Source organism: Varroa jacobsoni, unplaced genomic scaffold (genome assembly GCF_002532875.2).
Source record: "Varroa jacobsoni isolate VJ856 unplaced genomic scaffold, vjacob_1.0 scaffold_1129, whole genome shotgun sequence".
Classification (NCBI taxonomy): Eukaryota; Metazoa; Arthropoda; class Arachnida; order Mesostigmata; family Varroidae; genus Varroa; species Varroa jacobsoni.
The window spans coordinates 35,500-61,400 of record NW_019214031.1 but is presented as its reverse complement, the minus strand read 5'-3'; the positions used below and the strand labels follow the sequence as shown (position 1 = coordinate 61,400).

Genomic DNA, 25,901 nt, shown 5'->3' with positions numbered 1-25,901 from the left:
TCTGTAGGCGAGTTCAACCAGATAGCCGTCCCCAATAACTTACGGCCATATTGCCTTAGCCCAAAATGTTGATTTCTATGCGAAGGTGGAGAGACAAACGAATTTACAAAGCCCTCGACGATTGTCTAACCTAGCAAAGCTTTCTGAGCAATATTATAATGAATTGGGCTTCCATAGCGTGATAACTATTTCATCGTAATTAGACCATAGAGTGTTAAAATCAGATAAAGCCGAAGTATCGTACGAGCATTGAAGTCACAATTTGAAAAATACATAAGCGGTATGTTTACATTAGGTCTCAGACATCCTATTGGATTTGGCAAATATGTCATGGAACTTCTCCCCAGTGCGAGCAACTCTTTTTGTTTCTATATTATGAAAGACTACTTGACCTTTCGTAGCTGAGTGATAAAGGTGTGTATGGTGTTTCGCCCAGCGGGCGCAGTTATTAATCTTTCTATACTACATAATACGCCGTAGTGGCATTAGTTAAGATCGGGAAATGCACCAGTTTTGCCCTGTTGATAAAATCGCTCGATGAATTAACACAGGTTACTTGATTGGCTAAAAAGACCAGCTCATTATAACCGAGCAACCGATTTAGCTATATCGTACACCAAACTAGTCAGTGAAGCGAGAAGAGTGGCTTTAAAATATCGTATAAGGTCTCAAAAAGCATCATTTTTACTGGTCGATTAGAGGTGAAGGTAGACAATAAAGACTCAGTGGGAACGATTTAACTATGTATTTTCTGACGATATTGACGTAGTTCTACGACTGTATAGCTGTAACATGGCAATTACGGATTTTGCGATCCACTGCGAGTGTTGAGGGGTTACTGCTTCGAAGCTACGATGCTAATGTGGTCGCCGATATTTCTTGCAAACTATCGACTTTAGACCGCTGAACCGAATATATATCTACCTGCCAAGGTATCCCAGGTACGGAACCCTGACTTCATTGCAGTGCAAACGCTGTTCGAGCTTATTACTGCTGCCCACAGAAACTGGGCTACTTTGAGACGTTAGATACAGATAGACAATTTAACTAAATCACCCGGAATGTTTATGATGAGGAAACGCCTATGGATAGAGATATTGTATTGCAATTTTGATCGCTTAAAATACAATTTTTTACGTATGCGTTCAATCGTTTGCCGACAATAGATTCATTTACGTAAAAAGGCAAATCGTTTCCTATGGAACAATATAAAGTATATTGGACTAGTGTTCGACGATAGCTGTTGGAGATCACTAAATACGCACTGCCCTAGTTTGCCAAATGACGGCGTATGGTGCTATTTTACCTTGAAGTATATTATTAAATTATTATTTAATTAATCAATTAATAAATTAGCAAAGGTGTTGTTTATAATATGCAATAGATCTTCCCCGGGCCAATTTACTGTTTCCTTTTAGTGGACATTTCATTTGAAAATCATACAGATTTGAGGTGTTGTCAGTAACTGGTTCAGCTGCTAAACGAAAGCACAGTTCACACGATCTGTTTGACAAGAGGCTTTATTGGCAGTATATTAACAAAATGAAAAAATATAAAGCAGCACGACTGGCTTATGACAGTGAAAAATCTATTAAAAATCTGAATTATTAATATATCACTGAATCATGCACAACATGCATGGCAGATATTAGTCTAATAAGGGGCTTCGACCTGTAGCAGTTTGTTTCAAGTTACCTCATACTTTAACCCAATAACGATCGATTCATTTTCATAACGCACTGTCTCATTGAGAGACGTATGAACTAGCTGGTGCCTTTTGTCAAACTAAAACCCTGATTAGCTATGAATTCAACACGTAGTGATTGCTCCTTTGCCGTAACACCACCGGAGCTGACGCTGTTCAGACGAAAAATGTTGAAATCGAGCCCATTAACATACATACAAGTACTTTAGCTATAGATTGTACGACATCATGTTGACAGGTAGTGTGGGATCCTCGATCATAGCGTAACACTCCAGACACTTGATGTAAATAGAGAAAAATACTCGGAAATATATAGTATACAACTGTGTAATGCTACAGTATTTGAACTACATTTGTATTTTTGCTATAGTCTTCTCGTAACTGAAGGGACTGCCTAAGAGGGAAGAGTAGCTCGTAACTTTTAAACTATCTCATTTACGATTCTCTATCGCGAACAGCCTCGTCAAACGTTTCGTTAGAGTTACTGCTTAGAAGTTCGGTCAGATTAGTTTTTATAAATAGAATATTTACGGTTAAGTTGTATCAGACAAACAGTATTCAATTTACTGGAATAACTAACTAATCTATGAACTTGTAGACGTTTCACATCTGAAGAACTCATGATGAAAAAAGCATGGATGCAAGTATAATAATAATAATAAATAGGCAAATTTATCCGGTCAAACTAAACATATTTAATAAACACATAATACCCGCTGGTGCGTCGAGTGTAAACTTATCCTAAGTGTATATGAAAGTCTTAAGTAGCAATAATGATAAATAAAAAAGCAATAAAAGCAATAAAGCAATCATCTAAACAATAGTAATATCGAATCACTTATTACGAACGGGCGTTCATTCTCGACCCAGGTTTTTACGCTGGACGTCGCATACTTTGTACTGAAGGTGATTGTACAATATCTGTATACTGTATCTTATATCGGTTTGTATATAATCGGACCCATTATGTTCAGTTGTATGTAGGTGTGTGACGATACCATTTTCATTTAATTAATGGGTCGACATTCTTTTCTGTTACCTCTTAAGTAATATCTGTTTTCGTATTATAGAATTTTAATATGTTCATTATCACTCGCCACGGGATAGACTTTTTGACAAATGGGGAAGCTCTCTATGGCGAAAATATGATTCCGATTAAATGATTATTAAAATAAAGAGCGCAGCTTTGAGCCGCGGCTCGAGCTTAAGCCGATCTGTATAGTGCCCTATGATTCCATACAGGGCACGTAAGGCTGCTATCATATATTCATTATATCCCTTATGTTCCTGGAGAAATCTATTCGGGCTCTCTGATAGATCGCTGCTTAAAGCAATACGAAACAACAAACTCTTTAAAAGCATATACCTTCAGTTCCTGCCTAGCCTGAAGATTCAATGAACACCAACATATATTTCGTAAAAAGGGTTTCTCACACCCGAATATATTAACGCTATATTGTAGAAAAAATTTAATTCTGTATATGGCGAGCCACAGGTCGGGCCACATATATAAGTGAGAATTCCCGGAGAGCACGCGGCCCTTGTTGGTCCTGTAGAGATCGTCCCATTGCAAACACCATGGGCCCATTGTCCATCAGGTGGTTTCTAAGGGCATCTTGTGTTTTTTTTTAACTGCAGATTGGCCTTGATAAGCAGAGCTATTTGTCGTCCATCTCAAGTAGAAACTGGTCTTCCTTTACGTGTAGAGCATGTCCACGTTCCTTGGACTGAGCAATCACCGATGTTCTTAAGGTTAGGCCCTCCCTGAGATCACCACAGATAGAATCGGTCTCTTCTGACTCGTCCGGATCCGATGAATCTGATAGCGATCTGGTGCGCTGAGTTCGTCGTTTTATTGATATTCCTTCAGGTCTTAAAGAACACAAAATGCTATCGGTAAGACAAGGCTCAGGTTTCCGAATCCTATCGCACGGCACACACGTTTTCGATAGCGTGTTGCATTGATTTTTCTATAATAATCCGAAGTCGAAATTAGTATTGTAGTATAATTGGTTCACTAACACTCATTTTAAAATGCTGAACGTACACCTTTTACTAACCTATACTTGGTCTCTAGAACCTTGTTATTGAATGTGACTCTTTTAACGTCATCGATGTGCATTGTCGAGGTCGACGAACTTCGTAGACTTTCAGAAATATCCCATGAGCTGAATTCTAGTGACCTTGAACATTCGCTTAGCGTTCGCGAGCATAATCGACGGTTTTTGAGAATTCCCCTACCCAAGACTCGATCTGGAGATGGAGGACATAGGGATAGAGGTTCACAGGGTGCGCTAAATCGCCTTTCTAACGTAGGCCTCGCTATTTCCGAATCGCCACTGCTTCCTTCACTCATACTTCGAGCAGGGTGTGTTGTGCATGTATCACAAATCTGCCATTAAGACGCAAAATCGAACGGTAAGTGTACGACTAAAACCATTAAGTCATGTAATAAAATTCCAAATTAGCGATAATATTCGGCGGCACAACGCTATCGATACAGCCTAAATTCACTTTATTTTGAAAAATCTTAAACCAGATATATCTAACAAACAAAACCTCTATTCCTCAACAAACAACTACATCAACAAAAACACTTCTTTCAGAAAGTTTCTTCTTTTTAGTTAGAAGATAATCTTTTGAAAGTGAGTATATTTACTAATTTAATTGAGACCTTGAGAGAAATAGATGGGAGTTCTACAGTTAAGCAAAAAAAAAAACATGAAATAGAGCAAAATAACGTATCGAGGAGCTAAGAATGATCGAGAGCGCAATTAACCTTATCATCAACGTTATCATCGACAAGAGAGTAGTGGTTAAGGGTCGATGTGCCGCCAGCCCCTACCAGCATTTCCGTCCACAGCACATGCTCGCCTTCAGCCTTGTCTATATACAGAATGAACGCAGAATCACGGTGCACCTCAGCCCGGACGCTCTGCGGAAACATGAGTGCGTTTTCAAGCGACGGATGGCCGAGAACAACACGGTATGTCGTGTGGAACTCACTGTCTAAGCTGAAGTAGACAAACAGAAATGTTATACTGGTCTGAATCAGTTGGCTTCCCTTTATAGCAAGGTTTATTTTATCGCCAATTTGCAAATATTTCACAGAGAGCATAATTCAGCGTTTGCGCTAATTAAATCTAGATCGTCCCCAGATAGAGGAAAACATGTATAATAATGAAGCTGTTGCAAGCGCGCTCGGCGGAATCTGAAAGTCAGTAACTTTTGAACTATGTGTCACTAGCAGACAAACATTTTCTGGTACATGCTCCAGTACGAAAATGGTACAAACGTGCGAGACGAGCGACGATGTGACTAAATGTCAGGACCCGAAGATAAGAACAGAGCAGTGTTTGGACTCTGAGAGCTCTATCGGCTAAAACTGGCCTTTCAATTCTGATGTTATACAGAAATATAGTCAACCGATCAACAAACTTTACCCACATTCGAAAAGGGGCCAAGTGAAAGAATGGCATCAAATTTGCTAGCCCTATCAAAGAAGTTTGGACATAAGGTGATGGCAAGACGTCGATGAAATCAGAGGCGTAAGATGCTCATCTAAACAATGTATGCAGCCTGTTGTCTCGAATTCCTCAAAGAAACTCATAGATCGCTGGCATTACAATCTGGTCACTTGATGATAATGCCAGAACTTATCGCCACGCCTCAATTATTTACTGGATTTGTGCCCAGAGTTAACTTGAACCCGCTTATTTACCAGATCTACAATTACAAGGTTTTACATACTCTAGAAAGGACAACTAAAAAGGCAAGCATATTTCAGTGTCGATTGATTTCGGAAAACTGTAGATACACTTTTTATGAAAGCGCAAATGGTAGATGTATGGCTGGCCGGGCGCCGTATAAAAAATAAAGGATAGTACCACCTACACACAATAAAAAATTACCATTCTAGTCCAGCTGGTTGAAAAGTTTCTCAATTCCAAAGTCCGCCGAAGTGTTTTGCGTCAGCCTAATAAATCTAATAATAAACGAATTAACAAGTAAGACATAAGCAATAGAGAATACTTGACAGGGCGCTTATTTACTAGGTAACTTATCGCACAAACGCTAATGGAGTATGTAGTGCAGATAGCTGCGTTCATATTCAGCCATGGATTTGTATCAAAGTACTTACCAAAACTCGATACGTAACAACGAGTTGCAATTGCAAAATGTAACGGCTAGAGAGTTTCTATCAAAGTTCTGAACATAGAAAACCAACGTGAGGGTCGCCATCGTCTGATGGACCGCGAAACGTGGAAGGCGGCATTTTTTCAGTGGAACGGCTTCTTGGAGCGACAGCGCCCCGTTATGATCACTATGATCTGAAACAAAATAGCAGAACACGGTGTACGTTATATTGCACCTCCTCAAACGAATATAGGGTAACTATGCACTTTTTGTGTTGTGTTTTCATTAACTGTCTGTCTCGGAAAGCAGCCATTGTGTAGTATAGTTTCATATATATTCTGAAGAAGTGCTTATCTTGGTAGACAACCGCGAATTTCGCCAATAACCTTGTGTTTCTTTGATAAAACATATTGAAAGTTAACTGTGACTATATTACATATTACAATAGTAGTTCCGATATAAAAATTTTTCGATAAACATTCTTCCGGTAGCACATAGGTTATAAATCAATGTTTAATTTGACATGAGCCAAATGCGAAGTACAGGTCATAAGATGAAGCGACATTGTGGTCAGCCTGTCAATTGCCATCGGGCTTAGTTATAACAGCTTCATCCATTTGCTAACCTCCATCGGTGCTCAGATCTGCTACAAGGCAAGGTCTACCATCTTCAGGTAGAAGTATGGCGTGCCTCCCGCTAATTAGCCAGGGAACAGCATGCAAAGCTTCACGCGGCGTCGGCGGGTTTCGTTCGCTGGCGTCCGATGTCGCATCTTGGACACCAAATAGCAGATGCAGCAATGAAGACGAAACCGACTCGACCAGCTCTGTAACAACAAAGTGTAATGATGGTACGAATAAGAAACCAAACGAGTCAAATTGGCAATGGACCCACAAATGGATAAACTGAAAACAGTTTTAGAAATACACAATCTATTAAGCGCTGTAGACTAATTATGATTCACCTAAAACTAGGTTATCATAAGCCTGTCCTGCAATGAGCCAAACTCGCAGCCGGAAAGGTCACGTACTGATAGGGATCGTCCTGATCAATAGCTTTGATATTCATATGGGCAAATGTCAAATCTTAAATCAGTATTATAATCTACAGGGTTCCACTTTAAACAGTAGATTGTATATCCATTCTTTGCTACATGCTATCACGAGACTCTTTTTAGTCTCATGTTGCGAGCAATAACTGTACTATTGTGTATAAGCACTATAGAAAACTTTGAACTGCGAGCTCATTATGCATTTGTCTTTACGTTACGTATACGGGAGCGTCCTTAGTAATTGGACCCTGCGGTTAGTGCCACTGTCAGTTCAACACGGCAGCTTCAAGACTGGACTAATACACTGGGGCAATGGAAGTGAACTGAGATGCAATGTCTCCTAGTAAGCCATACTACAGGGTTGACTGCCCCAGAAATGCCGAAATGAATTACGTTGTGCCCATTCTCTGTTACGGCTTACGGTACGGTTACAGCTGAATATCACTTGCGTTGTTTGGCGATTACCATTGTATAGCACATAATAGGTTCTATTAGGATATTTTTTTGTAATTCAGAGCGTTCGCTCAGCCTTTAATCCAATCCATTCAGCACACTCGTTTTGTGTCACCTGTCAATAGATAGCATATTTAATTACCAATGTACTCAACGAAACGTTCCATAGGACAGGATTTGAGTAGGTGACCGTTAACTACTATAATTTGAAAATAAATTGCAAATAACAAAAGGTAGATATTCTGTAAATCGAGTTCTCAAATTAAAATTAGAATCTACAATACTCTCTAAACGATATACATCGACTGGTACGAGGTGCGACTCGCAGCTGGGTTTTTCGTCAACGTTAGTCTTTTCGGCTATATTTAACTCGTTTTTTCTCGTCTGATCATTCACACAACAGGCGAATCCGGCTACCTATGTATCGTAAATGAAATTAATGTGGCCAACGCCATAATTTGTCGTCAGTCGGTCATCCGAGATCATCTTTTTATTATTTAGCTAATATTCCAGTTTAGAATACGATCAGCAAACAAAAGCGCGCTGTATAGCTATGTCTCAGTAGACGGACCTGCGGGGTTCGCCTCGCGCATATATTTTGCCATTAATCTAAATAATTTGACCTTGTATTACACCCAACCTAACATACCCTAAAAAGTAAATCAACAATTATCTCGTTACAATTACCCTGTCTGATCCAATGCGTTACTATTTTGGAATTATTCAAAGGTCTGTTCTAATATGTTCGCCAGAAAACCCAGCCAACCCCAGGTCTATTTGGTTCTTGGTATGATGGTTTTTGGTGTTTTCAGATTTAACTTTTGTTTCTACTAACTGATCATGTGTCCAGGAGGCACATAATAGCACAGTCAATGATGTCCGGTCTGCATAATGCATTTGCCGTTAACCTCCAAAAAAAAAAAGGATATGTGTGAATCAAGTCGCCCGTCTGCAGACTTCCAACAGACGTTTACGATTACCAACATGTCGATTCCATTTTAAGTTTTGTTTAATATTTATTTGAATCTTTTTGATTATCTTTACCAGAGTTCTTTACACATACCATATAGATAAACATCGGAATCTTTTTTATAATGTTAAGATAAGGAATATATCTAAATCCATATATTTTGATTGGAGTTTTATACTTATCTTTTTACAATAACTGGTATCTATTATACAAAATGAACAAAAAAGAAAAAATATAGTATACATATATATAATGTTTCGTCCTGTGTATATAATGACTTTGTCTCAAAGGCATCTCAAAAGCTAATCTGTAACAATTTTTTGTTAACAAATATTTCTTCGATATTTTGGCAGTTTTTCCCGGAAAATAAACTGCTTCAATTCTTCAGTTGACATTTCTTAGAAATCAAAACACATTCTTATCCAATAGGGTTTCTTTTTTTTTCACTGTTTTTACTGAAAAATATATTTTCGATATTTTGGTATTTTTCAGGAACTTTTTTAAAAGATACTTCTGCAAAAATATCAATAGCTAAAATATTCGCCGCGTCAACCGCTAGAATTGACACTTCAACTCAAAACGTTCTCTTATCCTACTGTCACGTGAGCGAGACGATCCCTTCTATAGGTTTTTGACAATTTCTACAATGGAATATTTATTTTACGTGTACCAATATGTACTACTTTTTTACTCAGCTTGCCGATATCTATTGATTAATATCAATAATTCCCTCCCCGCATAGAGCACCAAGTTTTCGCCCGTTTGAGGGCCCTTCAAAAATCCTTGATTCAACTTTGTCAGAGCTTTTGACTAATATTTAAAATGGCTCCTCTGTATACAGATCTCCATGTAAACGTTTAGCTATCCATTTATTAGAAGAAACCATATTTTGACGGAAGTTTCTCCAAAATATAGCCTATCGCAGCCCCTGGATAACCTAGATATGTATAAAAGATTCCGACAAAAAATTGTCCTAAAAAAGCAAAAATCAAAAACACTGACGGACATTTTCTAACCGACAGACAGACACCACTGGCTGTAACAAATATATTGGGAGGATCACATTAGCATTTGCCTCCTATAAGACAAAGAAATAATCGGGAAAAAATATTCCTAGACTCAAATAATATCTACCGTGGCAATTCATGTTGCATTCACTATGAACTATCCAGGTAAGCGTAAAATTGAAAAGTAAAAAGTTAACTAAAAATCAGCCCCTAAAGCCCACACTGCTTGAAGGAACAAATAAATCTTCGATACAAATATGTCGCGAATACTTAATAGTTGTACAGCAAATCGCAGGAGAGCTTAAGCTATATAAATTAACATTACGTTTTATAGAACAAAAAAAAACCCTCCTTTATATATAATAATAGTGTAATAAGACGAGCTCATATGGAACATAAATTGCCTTAGATTTTTCACAAACGAACCGAGGCATTAAATAAACCCCATGATGGGAAAGGGAAGCTGCCCCAGGAAAAAAGCATTCGCACACTTGACAACAATGAACTTATATAGTTAATATTTTATCAGTTATGAATTATTTATATGAACATCAACTTAGCACTACATAACGGCAAAAAGTCCACAGTTTGTACAATGTTTTTAGTGTTGCGCCGGTTTTATAGAGTTTAAAAAGGAAACAACATTCCAATATACAATTTTTGGAAGTTCTAAACAATTGTTGAGCAATTCGCCAAAAATAGTCAACTAGCCCAAATCAACATTACTACCAATGAGGAAAAGAAAGTAGGCCCGGAAAAGTATTCGTCCGGCCAACTTTCCACCTTATACGCTGCTCTTTCTAGGGCTCCTTTCTCGCGACCCAAATGAGATCAGCGTAAATCGGCACTTTAAACGGGCCAATCCGGTTGTTGTATATAGATAGATTTATACATCAGTATTACATCTGGAATAATCGTTTAGTGCAGTGGTATTTCCAAATCCGATAAGCCAGAACCATCTGCCTGCGCGCACTAACGGTTCTCGTCGCTGTTTCTGACGAGAAACCCGTTAAATCGAAACACGCCAAATGCCTGCCACAAGTTGAGCATATTAATGACTAATCACCTGTAAGTTTTGATAGTAAGTTGACGAAAGACATCCCAATTTGTAGAGTCCTAACTCTACTTTTAAAGCAATCTATAGTTGGCAGCTTACAGGCTAAAAGATTCTCGAATAATAGCTGGGTGAACTTAAACAGTTTTAACTCTGTTGACTGTTGCGGTATAAAGTTATGCTTATTCCGATTTTTAATACTTTGGTTTTTTTTTTTATTATATTTTAATTGGTGATCATATCCTCAAGGTGAGTTGTTACCGACGCGGAATTAAGAAGCTTAGTATGTTCCGATGTACTATTAAAACCGTACTCATATTGTATTCACCAGTGAGACGTCTACTGGATTCAGATTCAATAGGCATGTGGCTGCTAGAGCAGTAGAGTCAACAGCCAGTTAGTAAGAAGTTTTCTGTGACAATCGACCATTACTACTTTACTAGATCGCTGTACCGAGGTAAACCAGTGATTTCGAAGGCTTATTTTCTGCTCCAGAAACACAGAGAGTTCATTCAGCTTGAGTACTTTGCCCTTTTACTAGCTAAGTTACTATGTCCGGCCCAAAAGTAACTCGACGATCGATACCCTCTGCTTGAATAAGCTAGGCATAGCCATCACGGCCGATATCAGATCCTAGCCTCCTATTAGCTCTGCTATCTACCCGTATTTATCTGTCAACAGATTCGAATCAAGCTCGTTTAGTTACTATTTTGTTCTTAGACCTGCATGTCACACCACAGCTACGCCGATAGGACTGATCTGGACCAAAAGACTATTGTCACCTATACGATGCCGCACTTCGCTTGTTTGGCCTATTCAAAACCTTTTTACCTACAATGACTACAAGTATTATCAGCGTCGTGATGTTCATGGGCCGAGATCGGTATGGTAATTAGCTACCGTCTTACGCTGGCATGTTAGTTGCGTGACACACACTATTGTATGTATCTGTTTTTTACTGTGTTCCATATCGACAACAATGAAGTAAAGCAACATTTAGAAACACTACCGATGTCCTTTCACTCTCACTCTGCCTTTATCGGTGCGTGTACTTTGCGATCCTCTGGCTCTGACTGCGCACAGGGCAATGTTACAGAAGGGCAACAGCGGCGGCAGCAGGAGCAGCAGTAACTGTATCAGCTGCCGAAGTACTGCGATTCCGCTCAAGCTTGAACGACGCTGTTTGTTTTATGATAGACGTCGACCGAACCACGAAATTCCCGGCCATTGCTAAGGGCTAAATGGACGCACTCTCTATTAGCTGCCGCGTACGTAATCATTGAAGTTTTGTTAAATAAAACCCATTATACATTTTACTCGACGGAAAAGCATCAACTCTTATAGCATCATCTCCTTTATAGACTTTCACCTATGCAAGCAGCAGTGTATCAATCCATTAAAATTTTTAGGACACAAAGCACTATTGAGCAACTGCCCGAAACAGTTTGTGCCTGCCATCAGAAAGACAACATCGACAGCTAGTTTTTTTGGCGAGTTTACAGTCACAACCCATTGTCACAATAAAGCAGAAGAGGCATTTACAGATACAGAACAATAATAATGGGCCTACCGCCAAACGCTTCAAAGACCTTAGCTGGTTACAATATTTAGAAACGAAAAATACGTCTTCAAAGCAGTAACTTCGTCGCACATTAATGGTAATTATAACACGAAACATACTGAAACCTACCATTAAAATGTAGCGGCCATTTAACCGGCGTCCGAGGAGGAGGGTAACTAACGACTGATCTTATTTTGAGCCTGTTATTGCACGGCAGGCTCTAGCCGCCGGTGCAATCAGTGGTTACTAATAGACTTTTGGCTGTCCGCTAGCTATCTTTTATTGGATTTGCAATCGATTTTCCTGCTTTTTTTCTCATCGCAGATAACCTACCATTGTCCCAGAGTTCTCTGGGTAGGCAAATCCGTGAAGAGGTTGCATCGAAAATTAGGTCACAGAGGGTGAAATCTGGATGGTCCGGGCTTTCACCGCATAACCGAGTCGCTTGTAACTTTTCCGACGATCGAATTTCTATTGATTGTCCACTGCTCAATGCAAACCTCAATAGTTGCTCGTCACCTTTTGGATTACATGGTGAAGTTTTACGTTTGCTATTTTTACGGGCGTTACGATTTTTCGTCATTTGTTTATGCTGAATGAAAGCAGTGCTACCTGGTGTCTGCGGTCGCTAGCCACTATCAGCACTAGGAAAGTCCATAGCAGAGAAGCAGCAGAACTCAATGCGCGATACCGACCCGCAGACGGTGGGTAAGCACCAAGCAAAACAAGCTTGAACGCATCCTATGGGAACTGAGCGGAGGGTGGCGGAAGGACGAGCGGTCGGGCGTCCGCCTATGCCGCTAGACCAGCATGCAAACAAATATGGATTTCCTTCCAAGGATGAAGTGAGAGCGTCTTACAAAGACTTACAGCGTTCAGGTACCGTGATATATTCGGGCCAAGTCAACATTTACATTTGAGCAGGAATTGATTGGTGGTCGGCCTGTAAGGCGACGAATCAGCGAATGAAAGAACTAAAGGAAGCGATGTTAGTACTCTAATCTCAAAACTAGCGGGTCTCTTTTAAACTTCTGTAAATTTAAATAGAGCTACATCTATTCTATTCGAAAGATACGATCGAAAAATATGGATATGATGATGAGCGTGCTGAACATCTATTTAGTCGATTTCTATAGCATTCACTGTACGCCAATCCACGTATCATCACTTTATTTTTTGACTTTACCACTGTAGCCTCTTGAACATAATCCACTTATTCTTAGCAAGGTGACGCAACGTCGAGGCGTGGCATTAATTTTCGCAAAGTTACTCTATAAAAAGGTCGCTTATTAAAATATGCGCTGATTTTTTAGATCCATGACAAATATTCAACTAAATTGTGGTAACTTAGAGGGGCAACCCTCAGGTTGATATTCAGCTATGATAGAAGGATAAGAATTTCTACTTTAGATGTCGCTAACTAATGTTTGCATGCAAGCTTGTCTGCCTGTGTGCCTAAATCGTCGTGCGAAACGCTACGAAATTTTACCTATCGGTCTTCATAAAATTTTCGCTTAACAGATGTCAGAATGAATAGTACATGTCTTAGGAAACAGTTATTTTTATTTCCGCGGCGAAACTTAGTAATAGTAGTAATTAACAGTCAAGCCCGATGCGTCTATGGGCACATTGATTGCCATTAGAATCGTTAATTCTTGAGCAAAAAGCTGATATCCGAATTTCCTTGGATAGCATCGGGTTCCGCTTTACACTTAACAAAAAGTTTTCCACCTCGCTCGCCTCTGAGGGTCGCTCGATCACCCTCCACTTCTATAAGGACACCCTCATAGATGCCTGTAAAAAAACAATTCAAGTCAAAATATTGTTTGAACATATCTACTAAGTTAAAACTCATCAACTGCGTAGCGTAACATGACAGAAATATGAATAGATCGTATTGTACGTGAATGCAAGTGTTCCATATTCAGTTTTTTTTAATTTTAACTTGGTGCTTTGTTATTGAGAGCTATTTATGAGTAATCGACTTTTGGCTGAAAACATCTTTAAGCATATGTTACAAATATGCTATATACAGTGTAAAAGGTAACTGACCTAAATTCCTTCACTAACAAACTAACCTAACACTTTTCTTCCGGAACCTTGTTCAAGATACTCCTGGATGCGTTTTTCCCGAGATTCGCTCATATGCTTGCTTGACGGATCAGCATCAACGTAATGAGGATTGATGTTGAATGGAATCTAAAAGAACATCGTTTATAAACACACTGGTATGATTCATTCATGTTCGGTTTCAAATAAACGACCAATCATTGCGGCTCTTGCAAGTTCCGGATCTCCAGATTTATCCTCTATTTGTAATTTTTCGATTTATATGATGGTGAATCGACGATGGGATATGTTTGCCGGCACCGGTTCTACTACTATTCAGTTCAGCTGCGCCACTGGCATTGCTCTATTTCCTTCACCCAGTCAGCGTCCTTCAGTAATTCCGTTAGTAGCTATACGTTACGATCCTGTCAAAATAATTGATCATATCCGACAACTCGCAGTTTCATGTCTATAATTATCCCATGAAAATAATCCCATGCCTCTATGGAAATGTGTCCCGTCTTTTTTTTATTGATCTTCAGTTTTCAACAATTTTGGCAAATCTACAATTACACTAGAAAGTGGAAAAATTACATTTTTTTTTTTCAGTAAAATTTTGTGCTTACGCTGTAGCGCTTGACCTGTTTTGACTACAGGAAAAACTATGGTTACCTGTCACAAGCCCGATGGAGATAACTCTAAAGACAATGACTGAAACATGTGGAGTGAACACAAAGCCGAATTGTGGAAGGCAACCTTGTTGTACCATTAAAACGTTCTTGTAATCTTTATCCTGTGAAATGTCGGTACTTTTTTTGCTCTTTTTTTTACGCCTATTGCCCCGTTGTCCAATTTCCACTGCAATGTAAAAGAGCATTCCTCAAAAATTTCAGTATAGAACCCATTTAAGGCTTTCATCGTGAAAAAGGTACACACCTTTCCCCAAATTTCGATGCTAATTTATCATCTAAAGCTTTTTAATGTAACCATTTCAGACATTATCAGCAATTACCGAACGAAGCGTCCCTTCTCAGTCTAGAATTACGCTGAATGAGAGAACGAAACTACGTTCCCGACAAAAGCGTCCAGTAAATCGACTCAAATTCACTCATATCCCATCTCAAGACGAACGTTTAGCCGCATGCAAAAAAAATCAACTCAAAGTGACCATTACACAGGGGGGAGGGTTTGCACCCGGCAGACAGACGCTCAGTTTCAATTAGTATTATAGATATTTTCTGAATTCACTTAATTCACCTTGGGTAGTCACACAACGTCTCTCGAAGATTTGGCTAAAAGGACGTTGGCAGGTTTAGAGCTCCCCCTAAAGACTCTAAATCCTATGCTATATATATAAATCAATATCTGGTCTAAAAATGCTGTTGAGGTCTACTAGTAATTTCACCACAAGGAAGACTAATTAACTGTAGAATTTATGCTATAACTGAAGAAATAATTGGACCTAGGCTTTGTTTCTTATATTTTATTTCTATCCTTACATTTGTTTACACGTCATCTGCTATCTAACTAAAGTTATATTCCTTCGCGTAAAACGTGTCCAATACAGAAGTCTATAACAGCACCCGCGTCAGATGAAGCATATACTTATACTCGAGATTACGTGTAACACAAATAAGATATTAAAACAGACTGAATAAATAACTGCAAAATCGCAGGATTTTTTGCAACGTTCTAACAGGATGCATGGGTAAATGCAGCTCGTAGAATCACTGAACGAGGGAATCAAAATCACTGCAACAGAATAAGAGAGTTGGCGTTGCAGAGTACTTTACAAGAATCGCAACTAAATTATTGTAAATATATACAATCGCATTTGAACGATGATTTAGGCCAGGTTAGGTATAATGCAAATCCAATCTGTCTGTATCTGAACAAGCCGATGAAATAACTGCCAAAACGCAGCTTTCTATAAACTGATAGTTAGGTAAGATAAACGGTCCGCGTGGTAGCTTAGTGAGTAACTTAGTAAAAAGTATTTGGCCGCTAATTGTAGGGACACGCTGTGCTCTAGGTTCGAGCCCGGGCAGTGTACGTTTTGTGCCGGGAGCCAGCCGTCTGTCTGATGGAATGGCCAACAGCGGCAGCGGACGTTAAACTTGAAACACCAAGGCAGGCCAGAACAATCAATGACTGTTGCTGTATACACTAATTTAGATTAGTCTAGGTAGAAGGCTATTTAATTAAATTATTTTGTCCTGTCACAGGACCAGCGTCAGCGGACAAACCACATCTACCAGTTTGCCTGCTCGTGCGTATTTATCCGCATCGCAAAGCGGCAATATTAAGCTAATTTTATAGAGATGCTAGTCTTATTCTGGGATAAAGAAGGAAAAAAAAGCAATGCGTAAAACGCAGTCAAGCCAATTAGGTGAGGAGACTTTTGCGACTTTCTTGACAACTATTAAGAGCTCGTGAAAGGTTATGCTGCGAAATTGTTTAGAGTGATAATCCGTTAACCTATATTAAACAGTTGTTCCTCTTTTTCAGCTTTACAAATAGATACATGCTATTTGCCGATATAGGTGGACATTAATGAAATATAAATTTTGTTACCGTCATATGAATCATATTCTTTGGTTAAATGCACAATTCTTCTGACGAGCGTTTTTTTGCCATATAAAAAAGTGTAATGTTTATTATTATTATTATTTTATTCGCAAAGTGCTTGTGAAACGTCTCGACATCTTATTTGTCTTTTTGCAAGGGTAGAAAGACTTGAAAGGAAGAAGCGGCTTAAAATGTGACAGGCTGTCAATGTTACAATAGGGGAACGGGTATAACTGTAGAGGCGTATGGGGTGTAAGCTGCGTGACGCCTTCGAGTGGGGCCACGAGGTAAACTTTTCATGTATAAGTGAAGTAAATTCGTTATGCAATTTCGAAGTCGAGCTCAATTGTTTCTTCAGGTTGCGGGATTAATTGTAACAAAGAAAAAAGGTTACTGGGATATTTTAAAATAAAGGCGGAGTTAACTAATCATACCCTAATCACCAACCTATTAATAGGACGACTACACCAAGGTTAGGGGGAAGGGAATCACAGGCTGAGCATTAGAAAATCACTAAGCGAAAAACCTGATTCAGTGAGCTTCTATGGTAGCTATAATCAAATAATTGCAACAAAATAACAGTAATAATAATAATAATAATTAGTTAATTAGGTGAATCGAAAGCAACGACTATAGCGTGTCAATCTTCAATCGAGCGATACTTTCTTCGGTCGGATATAGTTCAAATTACGCCCCTGGAGCAGGCTAATCGTGACAGCGGACCAACGGCAATAGGAGGCCGACAAACTCTACACATGAAAAATGAAGGAATCACTAGAATAGTTCAATAGAGTCATAAGATTATTGCCAGAGTGTAACTGTGATGCAGGCGAAGGTTATGCTGACTGTGACCGATCATGCAGACAAGGTAATAGAATGACTGCATCAATGCAACAGAGTCGCTGAAGCAAGATTGTTTGAATCATGTCTTTGCTATTTAATTACTTCATATCAGAACGGGATGAAGAAAGCAGTGAAAAGATAACGCTTTAGGCAGGACAGGCTAATTGTAGCAGGATGCCTGTCGCCATGTGCTATATTTTACGTAACTGGGTCTAATACTAACGAATCTGGTTATTTAAATCAATCAACAATAGCTTAGACGCAATACTAAGTTCGCAGATCTCAATAGTGTTACAGGGAGACACGGATTTAATCCCTAGCCTGTTTTATGACTAATTCATTTAATTGATATATATATATATATATATAACATATAATTTTACTCGCAATAAATTATGGGATATAGTATCCATCGAAGTACATACCAGATTCAAGGCTTCAAAGGTTGGTGGGTAGACGATTGGCATGTCGTTTGTGGTGTTAATAGACGGCGTAGATACATTTGTACCGGCGCTAAAAAGATTGGAAAGAATACTGATTATAATTATGATTGATATTTGTAGATGCGGTATGAGGATGCTCTCCAAATGACCCTATAATATTCATAGTGTTGAGGTACTTAAAATATCTTTTAATAGAATTGTTTAAAATTTATTACGGGAAGGGTAGGTGGTCCATGTGGGTAAAGTCGTTTGAACCACGCATCAGTGGCGGTAGTAATGCTAGCATTGAGTCTCAATTTATAATAAATAACACATCCTTATCAAAGCTGATCATTCACAAGCCACTGTCAACTTTTTTCCGTTGACATATAAATTGCAAGGGTAGTAAAAATAAAGGAGAATATGCGATTCAATAAAACAATCAGGAAGTCCTGTGATTATTTTGCAGTGTACTGCTTACCTTGATCCTATATAAACAAGATTTCCTTCTAATACTCGTTTGCGAATAGGTTCAACTAACTGATTCTCATACAAGGTTTTTAGAAGAAGGAAAGTATTTCCTCCGCCGATAAAGATGCACTGGGCCTTATTTACAGCTTCGACCGGTGAAGGGAACGTATGAATACCTTCAGCGATAGATTAGGCATCATAAAAAATAAATTAGACAAAGACATCATTAATTAAAAAATATATATACGAAAAATGTCTGTAACAAAAACTTCCGATTCAAGAATGATGTAACAATTACCCAATGTGTAATCCGTTGAATAAAGCCAAAACAATCCGTTTTTTAATATAAAACTATAATACTTTATTAAAAATTAAGATTTTCATCACTGCTATAATATCGTAGCCTCTTATTGTAAACTTTATTTCATCTAAAATTCCATATCAAAATTCGATTGTGGAACTATTCGCAGGTGAACGTCAATTACGCATTATAGAAATGTAATAAAACAGAACTTTAGAGAAAGGTTACACAGAAGCGTTGATTATGGTTCAAATAGTTTTTTTTTAGATTTATTTTATTTACGTTTGCTGCAACATATGCATGCAGTAAATGTGAGCAAATCTTGACATCTTGACTGACTATTGAGTTCAAAATGACCAATGTAACCTTGGTATAGCATCATGAATCATAGCCAGGGAAGCATGTTTACAATCAGCGCGTCGATTGAGCTACCGATCTTTTCGCTCGCTATGATCATCTAGTTCAATAGCGAACCGTCCAGCTTAGAGTCTTCTACCTACATACAATAATAATTCGAAGTGTAAAGACTAGCAACTTTCACGCTGTTACACCCAAAAAAATGTGAGAAACGGCTTCTTCATTCAATCCCTCAGCGTGGCCTTTTTCGGTGGACATTCCTTCGCCCCGAGATGCCGAACACTTATACCAAAAATGTGATTATACTCACCTAGTTTCAAATAGAAGTACAAAGAAAAACCGGAGACAGAAACTTGAAATACATCGCTATTATGTAAAATAACGAAAAGTTGGCAATTTACAAAGTTAAAAAGAAAAGTTATTTATCTATGTGCATGTACCTTTAACCGAGAATCCCATCGGCTCAACCGCTTCCCGAACCGTTGTTGTATAATCCTCATAGTCACATCGGGCATATGGAACAAAAAGTATCTCTGATACTTCATGCTTCCCTAAGAATGCCTTTATCATATCCTGCATTAGGTAGTTGAAATCGTCAGTTTTAGATCAAAGACATGAATGTAAGGTCCGAAAAATAAAAGTAAATAACTATGAAGTGGTCAGTGATGAATCATTAAAAGATCTCTTTAAAGTTAATGTATCTTTATGTAAAGTTGTTTGTTCAGAACTATTGTTTGATTATAAAATCATAATACCAGCCTTAGCATAACTGAGGTATGATGTCCCATATGTTGTCGAGTTCGAGAGAAGAAGAAGTTTACGGTTCATCTGGAAAAATTTAATTGGTTATGAGCTAAATAGAAATTTGAATAAAAAGTTTCAAAAACATTTTTAAGACGACCGTGGCGGACGTTAGGGCGCGGTAAAAACTGTCGAATAATCCCAGTGCAACTCCGGAATGAACAATAAACGCAGGCTTTTGTGGTTGTGTTTATCCGTACGTTAGTAGCCAGCCCAGAGTGTTTAATCTATAAAATTTCCACATAAGTTTTCCACAAAGACACATAACTCAGTGTTAATTCAACAAATCATTTCACAGCAGGTATTGTGTTTCAGGTTGCAGACTGTTGTCGGAGTTGTTTTTAGGGCCTTGTGTTTTACATAGGTCCGTAGGAAAAAGATCAAGAAGGAGTCAAACGTCAAAACCTGGCCGGCCACTCAAATGCACTGCCGCGCGTCGGGATCAGTTGGCACATGAATCAAGCAAAATGATTGTTTACTTTGTGTTCCGCTTTGTGGAGACGTACCCCCACTTCGTTGAAACCAAAAATTATTTTCATCCAGTATCTTCACTTTAAACCACAAAAAGTATGCAGCGTATCACAGTAGAGTTCATAATTGATTATTGCTGCCGTCTCATAAACGTTTTCCAAGTACAAAATGTTTCGTACAATCGTCTGCTCAGAAATTCGTACCACACAGTAATTTCTGAAATTGTAAATTGGTTGTTCACTCGTAAATGTCTTGCGAATATTTTATTTATTTATAGCCGCATCTAGCTAAAAATAAGCTTTATTAAAAAATATGATGTAATCAAAGAAACCGCTGGCACATGCATTACTCTTCAACACGTGATCAGCGAATAAATATTATGACGATGGACTTTTGATGGTTTGTTTGAAACCGTTTAGACGCTTAATGGCCAAATAGGTTGTACTATGTAGGGTCAAAGGTGTAATTCTAGATTAAAATTAACCGCAGAGTCCTTGTTGGAAATAGCCTGTACGCCTTTTGAATTAATTTCGGTTCTAACTCAATCGAAGATCATAATTTAGATTATGTACCAATTATGAAATTATCACACTGAGGTATACTCTTATTAATTGAAATCTGTTCTTCAGCAAAAAAAGCGAAAATATGATCAATAGCGATAACTGGTAATCAATTAGGTAACGTATATCTAAACTATGTTAACAACGAACGTATGACCCGACAAATCTGCGAGCACAATACAAACGTGATAGCCTTTCGAAATTCCCACTGTTATTTATCAACTTCGGCATTCCGTTAAATAAAGTGACAGGTTATTATTATTATTACCATTATCAAAGGATGAGTTAAATATCGAAGGACCTAAGCTGCCAGAAACGAAAGGGACGTTAATTACAACAATGAAAAAAAAATCCGCAGCCCTGAAGGTAGTCAGTTAAAATAATATATTTCTCACTGGTACCTTTTCGATAGGCCACAAATGTATAACCTTATAAGCAAAACTTATAAAAAGCACGCGCACTACGCTTAAAAATGATATTTATGGAGGACGAACTGCGAGTTTTGTTGACACGTGTATCGCTTTTCGAAGGCGTTCGCTTGGACGCCCGAAATTAAGTCTATCTGGGACAGATAATAATCGAAGCGAAATGCCGGGATGTCAGCTAAACGGATGATGATAATGATCTATCCACAACAACGGTCGAAGCAGCCAGGAGGAATCACGCGGTCTCTTTGTCGCGGGCGGCTGGACCTATGTGGAAAGGGTTACCCTCTCCCAATAAGCAGCGCACACGAATACAGCTAGAGCCCAACTATTCTCAATCACAAAGCAGCGCCCAATGGCACAGCTGCAATTATCATTGAGAGTATTACGATTTCAAATCACGCCAGTGACTTATGTTTCAAGGTCTTTCACAATAAGCTGAAATGTGCAAGGATGGTCTAAGCCTCGTCACCACGACGCAAACTATGTTTCAGGTGTGACGAAATAAAACAAGGACTTTTTCTTTTCTCTCTTCTTCGAGGACTATTTGAATTCATTCGGGGTTGCATCATTATTGCCCTCTTGCTCTTTAGACGGCGATTGTTATTGAAACAAATCTAAACTGAGCCGTTACTGTGTCCGTGCGACGCACGAAAGGTTACTAGACTGGCAAGTATAAAGGTCTTCCGCTCATCATGTATCTGTTATAATAGGATTGGATTACTTTTGGTAGCAACACTTATAGTGCATTGTAGAAAACTGAGTGTCTGGATGTCAACAGTCACCCGAGCATTATGAAGAACGAAGACGTGCGGTACGAACGGGTGTCACACGTATATATATTCATAGCTATTTGTTGCACTTCGATAATATTCTATGACGGTATTCATTCGTACGTGCGGGCAGCCCAAATTTAGCCATAGATTTGTTAGAACAATAGTTTACGATGATGGGACACCTTATTGATTAAAGCTGTGATTAAGCTTTCTATGTATGGACGTGGATCAACATCGGCATAGGGTCAAAAACGTCATTGTCGTTAAAGTACGCCGTACCTGGCAGATGGCCCCCAACAGCGCTGCTCGTAACAAAATAGTTTTACATGGAAGCCGATTAATTGACAATTTTTTTTACATGAACGAACATCTACGCGCCGCATCTTGCTCAGTTCCTTAGAGGAATGGCGCGTTAAGCTGCTTAGAAGAAACCCTTCTAAAGGTCAGTTGTAGTAGTTAACGCTGGAACTGAGGCATTGTACAGACTGGTTCGATTTTCTTTATCCTTTTAAAGACAAATTAGAAAAAAAGAATATCCACCACCGCGTGCGGCGTAAGGGACACGTCTTGATAATATATAACATTGACATTTATTTTTCACGTTCATTTCTATTTAGATTTGTAGAACAAGACTATGAATAGAATAGACGCTGTATAGATCAGCTTGGTATCGAATCCCTTAAAACATATGTCATAGTTAATTGCTATATATTAAACGCCTATATTGTGCAACATACTAGCACTAAAGGTGATTGCAATATATTCTATGGCGTTAATTCTCCGTTTCACTAAAACCAATATAACTGACCTTGATATGTTTGGTGCGCAATCGTCTAGTTTACACAGGTGATTTTCGACGAGAACTAATGGGGAAATAAGCCACAATTGAAACGTTTAGTACTGTGTGGTAGTTTAACAAACAGAACGTAGCTGTTGGCGGACGAATGGGTCTTTTCATTTTTTCTTTATGTAATAGGTAGGAAGCTAGGTTCTGCGAATTTTTATCGTTGCTGACAATGTTTCACGTGCAGCCTAATGGAGTAATCGTTCAAAGACGCAGCGATATTATCAAAAATGCAGTGTCACAGATAGATCAATGTTTGCGCAGTATTTAGAAACTGCTGGACGTCATTAGAGGATTAGTTGAGAATTTGGGGAAAGTTGGTAGATGGTGTGCTTCGGCCCATTTTTCAGTGAGTTATCATAGGCAATAATAATAATAGATGATACATTATTAGAAGGCTTAACAATATGATTAGCTGAAAAGCAGCTAGGGTAGGATTCAAATGGGTTCATTAAAAATGTTTTCTTCTTGGTCATGCATATGCCACGCTAGCATCTTCTTCGTGTGTCACATGATGAACGTGTAGCGCGAGCAACTTAATTGCGTACGTGTTCAAAGCATACCCCGTAGATCGCAACCTTATCACGCGCAGGGTTAAGGTTAGAGAGGATCGAGACAAAGTTATTTATGGACAATTATACACATAAATGAGTCTTTATTGTATGTACAGCATAGCTCAGCCTGTCCCGATCATTCAGCCAAGCACGCGGAGCACGGTAGTCATAATGAAGTCGTTGCTTGAAAGCTCATTAATTCTGCGCACTAACAATAATAGCAAAGTATTACCAAACATGCTTTATCTTACCATGCGCGATGTCACACAACGGCAGTTCTAAATCAACTAATTATACGAATTATTATTATTATTTGAACGGTTCGTCAAGTGCCAAACTAATTTTATTAAAAAAAACGGTTGTACTATGGGGGTCGCTCAAAAAGCCAATTGGTACGTGGCTATCTGATCACTTAACGCACCGCATTATGGATTAGTTACATTTTTGCTTTCAAAAATACAATGTAACTCTCAGTATTGGTAGGCTATCGTATGGACCATCGTTAAGGACTTAGCGGAGATAGGCAGATTTCATTGCTTCACCGATTACTTCCATGGGTCATATCATCTCCAAGTGTAATAGGATCTAGGTTACAGGTTATACAGTCTTCAAGGGCGCGCCCGCCTAGTAAGTAATATAGAGCCACCTGAGCCGGTTATTCCAACCCCTAGGAATATTTACTGTCATTGGGGTCATCAAATCGTGATGGTCCATGTGCACTTAATGGGCTGTGTCGTCTTGGCAGCAAGCAGTCCTATAGCAAGCCACTTACTCACTGGACCAAATCCTGTATAGTAGTGAGGCATCGTAGTGAAAGCGGCTTAGAGATCAGAGCTCACAGCTACGCGTACTGCGTCCTGACTTCGCAGCAAGAAACCGATCTCAGTCGCCGGTACCTGTATCGACGGTAATTCTCGCATGCTGCTATCAGAAATTGCTGACAAAAGCACCAGCGTGAAGAAACAGCGTGGACACGTGTCCGCCATAGCAAGAGTTTGTACGGAACCAAATAATGACGCATCATGTTGTTCCAAGTAAACAAAATGCTTTCAGGATGCCTTGAAGTTATATTCACTCGTTTTCGCAATGGAACGGTTCTTCGGGAAGATGTTTTCGCAACAAATCTTGAGCCTATTCGGTGTGCTCTTAACGCTGAAGCTCAGTGGGCTTTGACGATCCACGTCTTGTTGTCGCTCGTGGACTTGTTATCCTGTACGCTCTGCGTAGTTGTCCCCGCGAAATCCGTTAATATGTTTACGATCAGTATTGTTTTGGTCCGCCATCTGTTCTATGACGTCAAATCGAAATTCATTTAGCTGGTAATCGATGCGGGATAGAACGAACGAATATCGGGGTAATACATTTACGATGTACCAGTCTTGTAATGACGATTGTACGAGAGATGGAAAATGGGAAGAGCGTGAGCGGTTCTATCATCGGCAAGCAATAAATCTGCAGAAGAAATGAAGTCAAAGAATAGGTTAGTGGCTGAAACAGTAGCTGTTTAAGGTATAAGCCTATTTTTCTTTAATTGTAGACCTCTATCTGATTTTGTTGTAAACCGCTTTCCCTGCCCATACTGAAAATCAATCATATCATTGTCTCAAGTGTAGTAATAAAGCGAGTAACGTTTTCGATACTCTCCATTGACATACTACCGCGTATGCCCAAAGGCGGACTGCACAGGTGTGCTTTCTGAAAGGCACACGCTTATATGCCAGTCATCAGAGACTTTCCGATTTTTCTCTTAATGCAATTAAGAATTATGTGTTATAGAATCAAATGCGACTTGGACGGCAGAGCTGTTTGTATTTTAATAGTTAATCCTTACAGGTTACGTCTCGTTATTAATACGATTACGTTTTTAGTACGATTCACGTCTTTTCAAGCGATTCTAACAGACACCTGAAGTACATATTGAAAGATTTGTTCTCACTGATCTCAGGGCTAAAAATCTAAACAGATACAGACGCTGTACTAGCCTAAATACAGTACGTTAAATGCACAGTACCTTTGACTTTAATCTAAGCTTCAGAGTTCGCTTGCTTTGGAAACGATTTTCGGACAGAACCTGTTCCCTAACTGTTAGCGCTACATAGGGCGGTTGAAGCGTTGAAAGTGACATATCAAGTGATATACTGGTTTGTTTTTAAGCGTCTGTTAAGGGATTTGACCTTTTACGTAGCTAATTTCACAAATTGTAATTTTTGCTGAATATGCTCTGTTATTCTTCGATAATAATTTAAACAATAACAAACTTTGTTCAAGCACTGGGTACAAGAAATTATTCATTCTATCAAATTGACGATTTTATCGAGATTTTCTAATACGATTTCCGGTAACGTGACTTCTACTACGGTTACAAAGGTTACTTTCAGCTGCACTGCTATCTCTCTTGGGTGCTATCACTACGAATTGTTCGGGGCACTGGGAATGGAAGCCGGTGGGATGGATATTGTCTACCATAATCTGATTCTTCAGTAGACGGAGTAAACTAAATCGAAAGTCTCCTAAAAACGCC

At 38.9% G+C, this 25,901-nt stretch overlaps 2 protein-coding genes across 5 annotated transcripts; both read right to left on the bottom strand.

Annotated features, from left to right (window-relative positions):
- Positions 1-1,501: 1,501 nt before the first annotated feature.
- LOC111266923 (uncharacterized) lies at positions 1,502-12,873 on the bottom strand. 2 transcript variants are annotated; one of them, XM_022844776.2, is made up of 6 exons: positions 12,272-12,873; positions 6,468-6,668; positions 5,847-6,036; positions 4,551-4,719; positions 3,766-4,097; positions 1,502-3,577 (listed from the first exon to the last, which is right to left on the bottom strand). In XM_022844776.2, the coding sequence occupies exons 1-6, from the start codon at positions 12,519-12,521 to the stop codon at positions 3,364-3,366; spliced, it is 1,356 nt and encodes a 451-aa protein (XP_022700511.1). In that variant the 5' UTR covers positions 12,522-12,873; the 3' UTR covers positions 1,502-3,363. The 2 variants fall into 2 exon arrangements, with proteins under 2 accessions (XP_022700511.1, XP_022700510.1); XM_022844775.2 differs by having other exon boundaries at positions 4,485-4,719; positions 12,272-12,867.
- A 610-nt stretch (positions 12,874-13,483) lies between these two features.
- LOC111266922 (alpha-aspartyl dipeptidase) lies at positions 13,484-21,390 on the bottom strand. 3 transcript variants are annotated; one of them, XM_022844774.1, is made up of 7 exons: positions 21,183-21,390; positions 19,709-19,777; positions 19,390-19,522; positions 18,302-18,467; positions 17,824-17,911; positions 14,017-14,137; positions 13,484-13,732 (listed from the first exon to the last, which is right to left on the bottom strand). In XM_022844774.1, exons 2-7 carry the CDS (start codon positions 19,775-19,777, stop codon positions 13,587-13,589), a joined length of 723 nt encoding a protein of 240 aa, XP_022700509.1. In that variant the 5' UTR covers positions 21,183-21,390; the 3' UTR covers positions 13,484-13,586. The 3 variants fall into 3 exon arrangements, with proteins under 3 accessions (XP_022700509.1, XP_022700508.1, XP_022700507.1); XM_022844773.2 differs by lacking the exon at positions 21,183-21,390 and adding an exon at positions 21,050-21,073; XM_022844772.2 differs by lacking the exon at positions 21,183-21,390 and adding an exon at positions 20,257-20,400.
- Between the last annotated feature and the right edge of the window lie 4,511 nt (positions 21,391-25,901).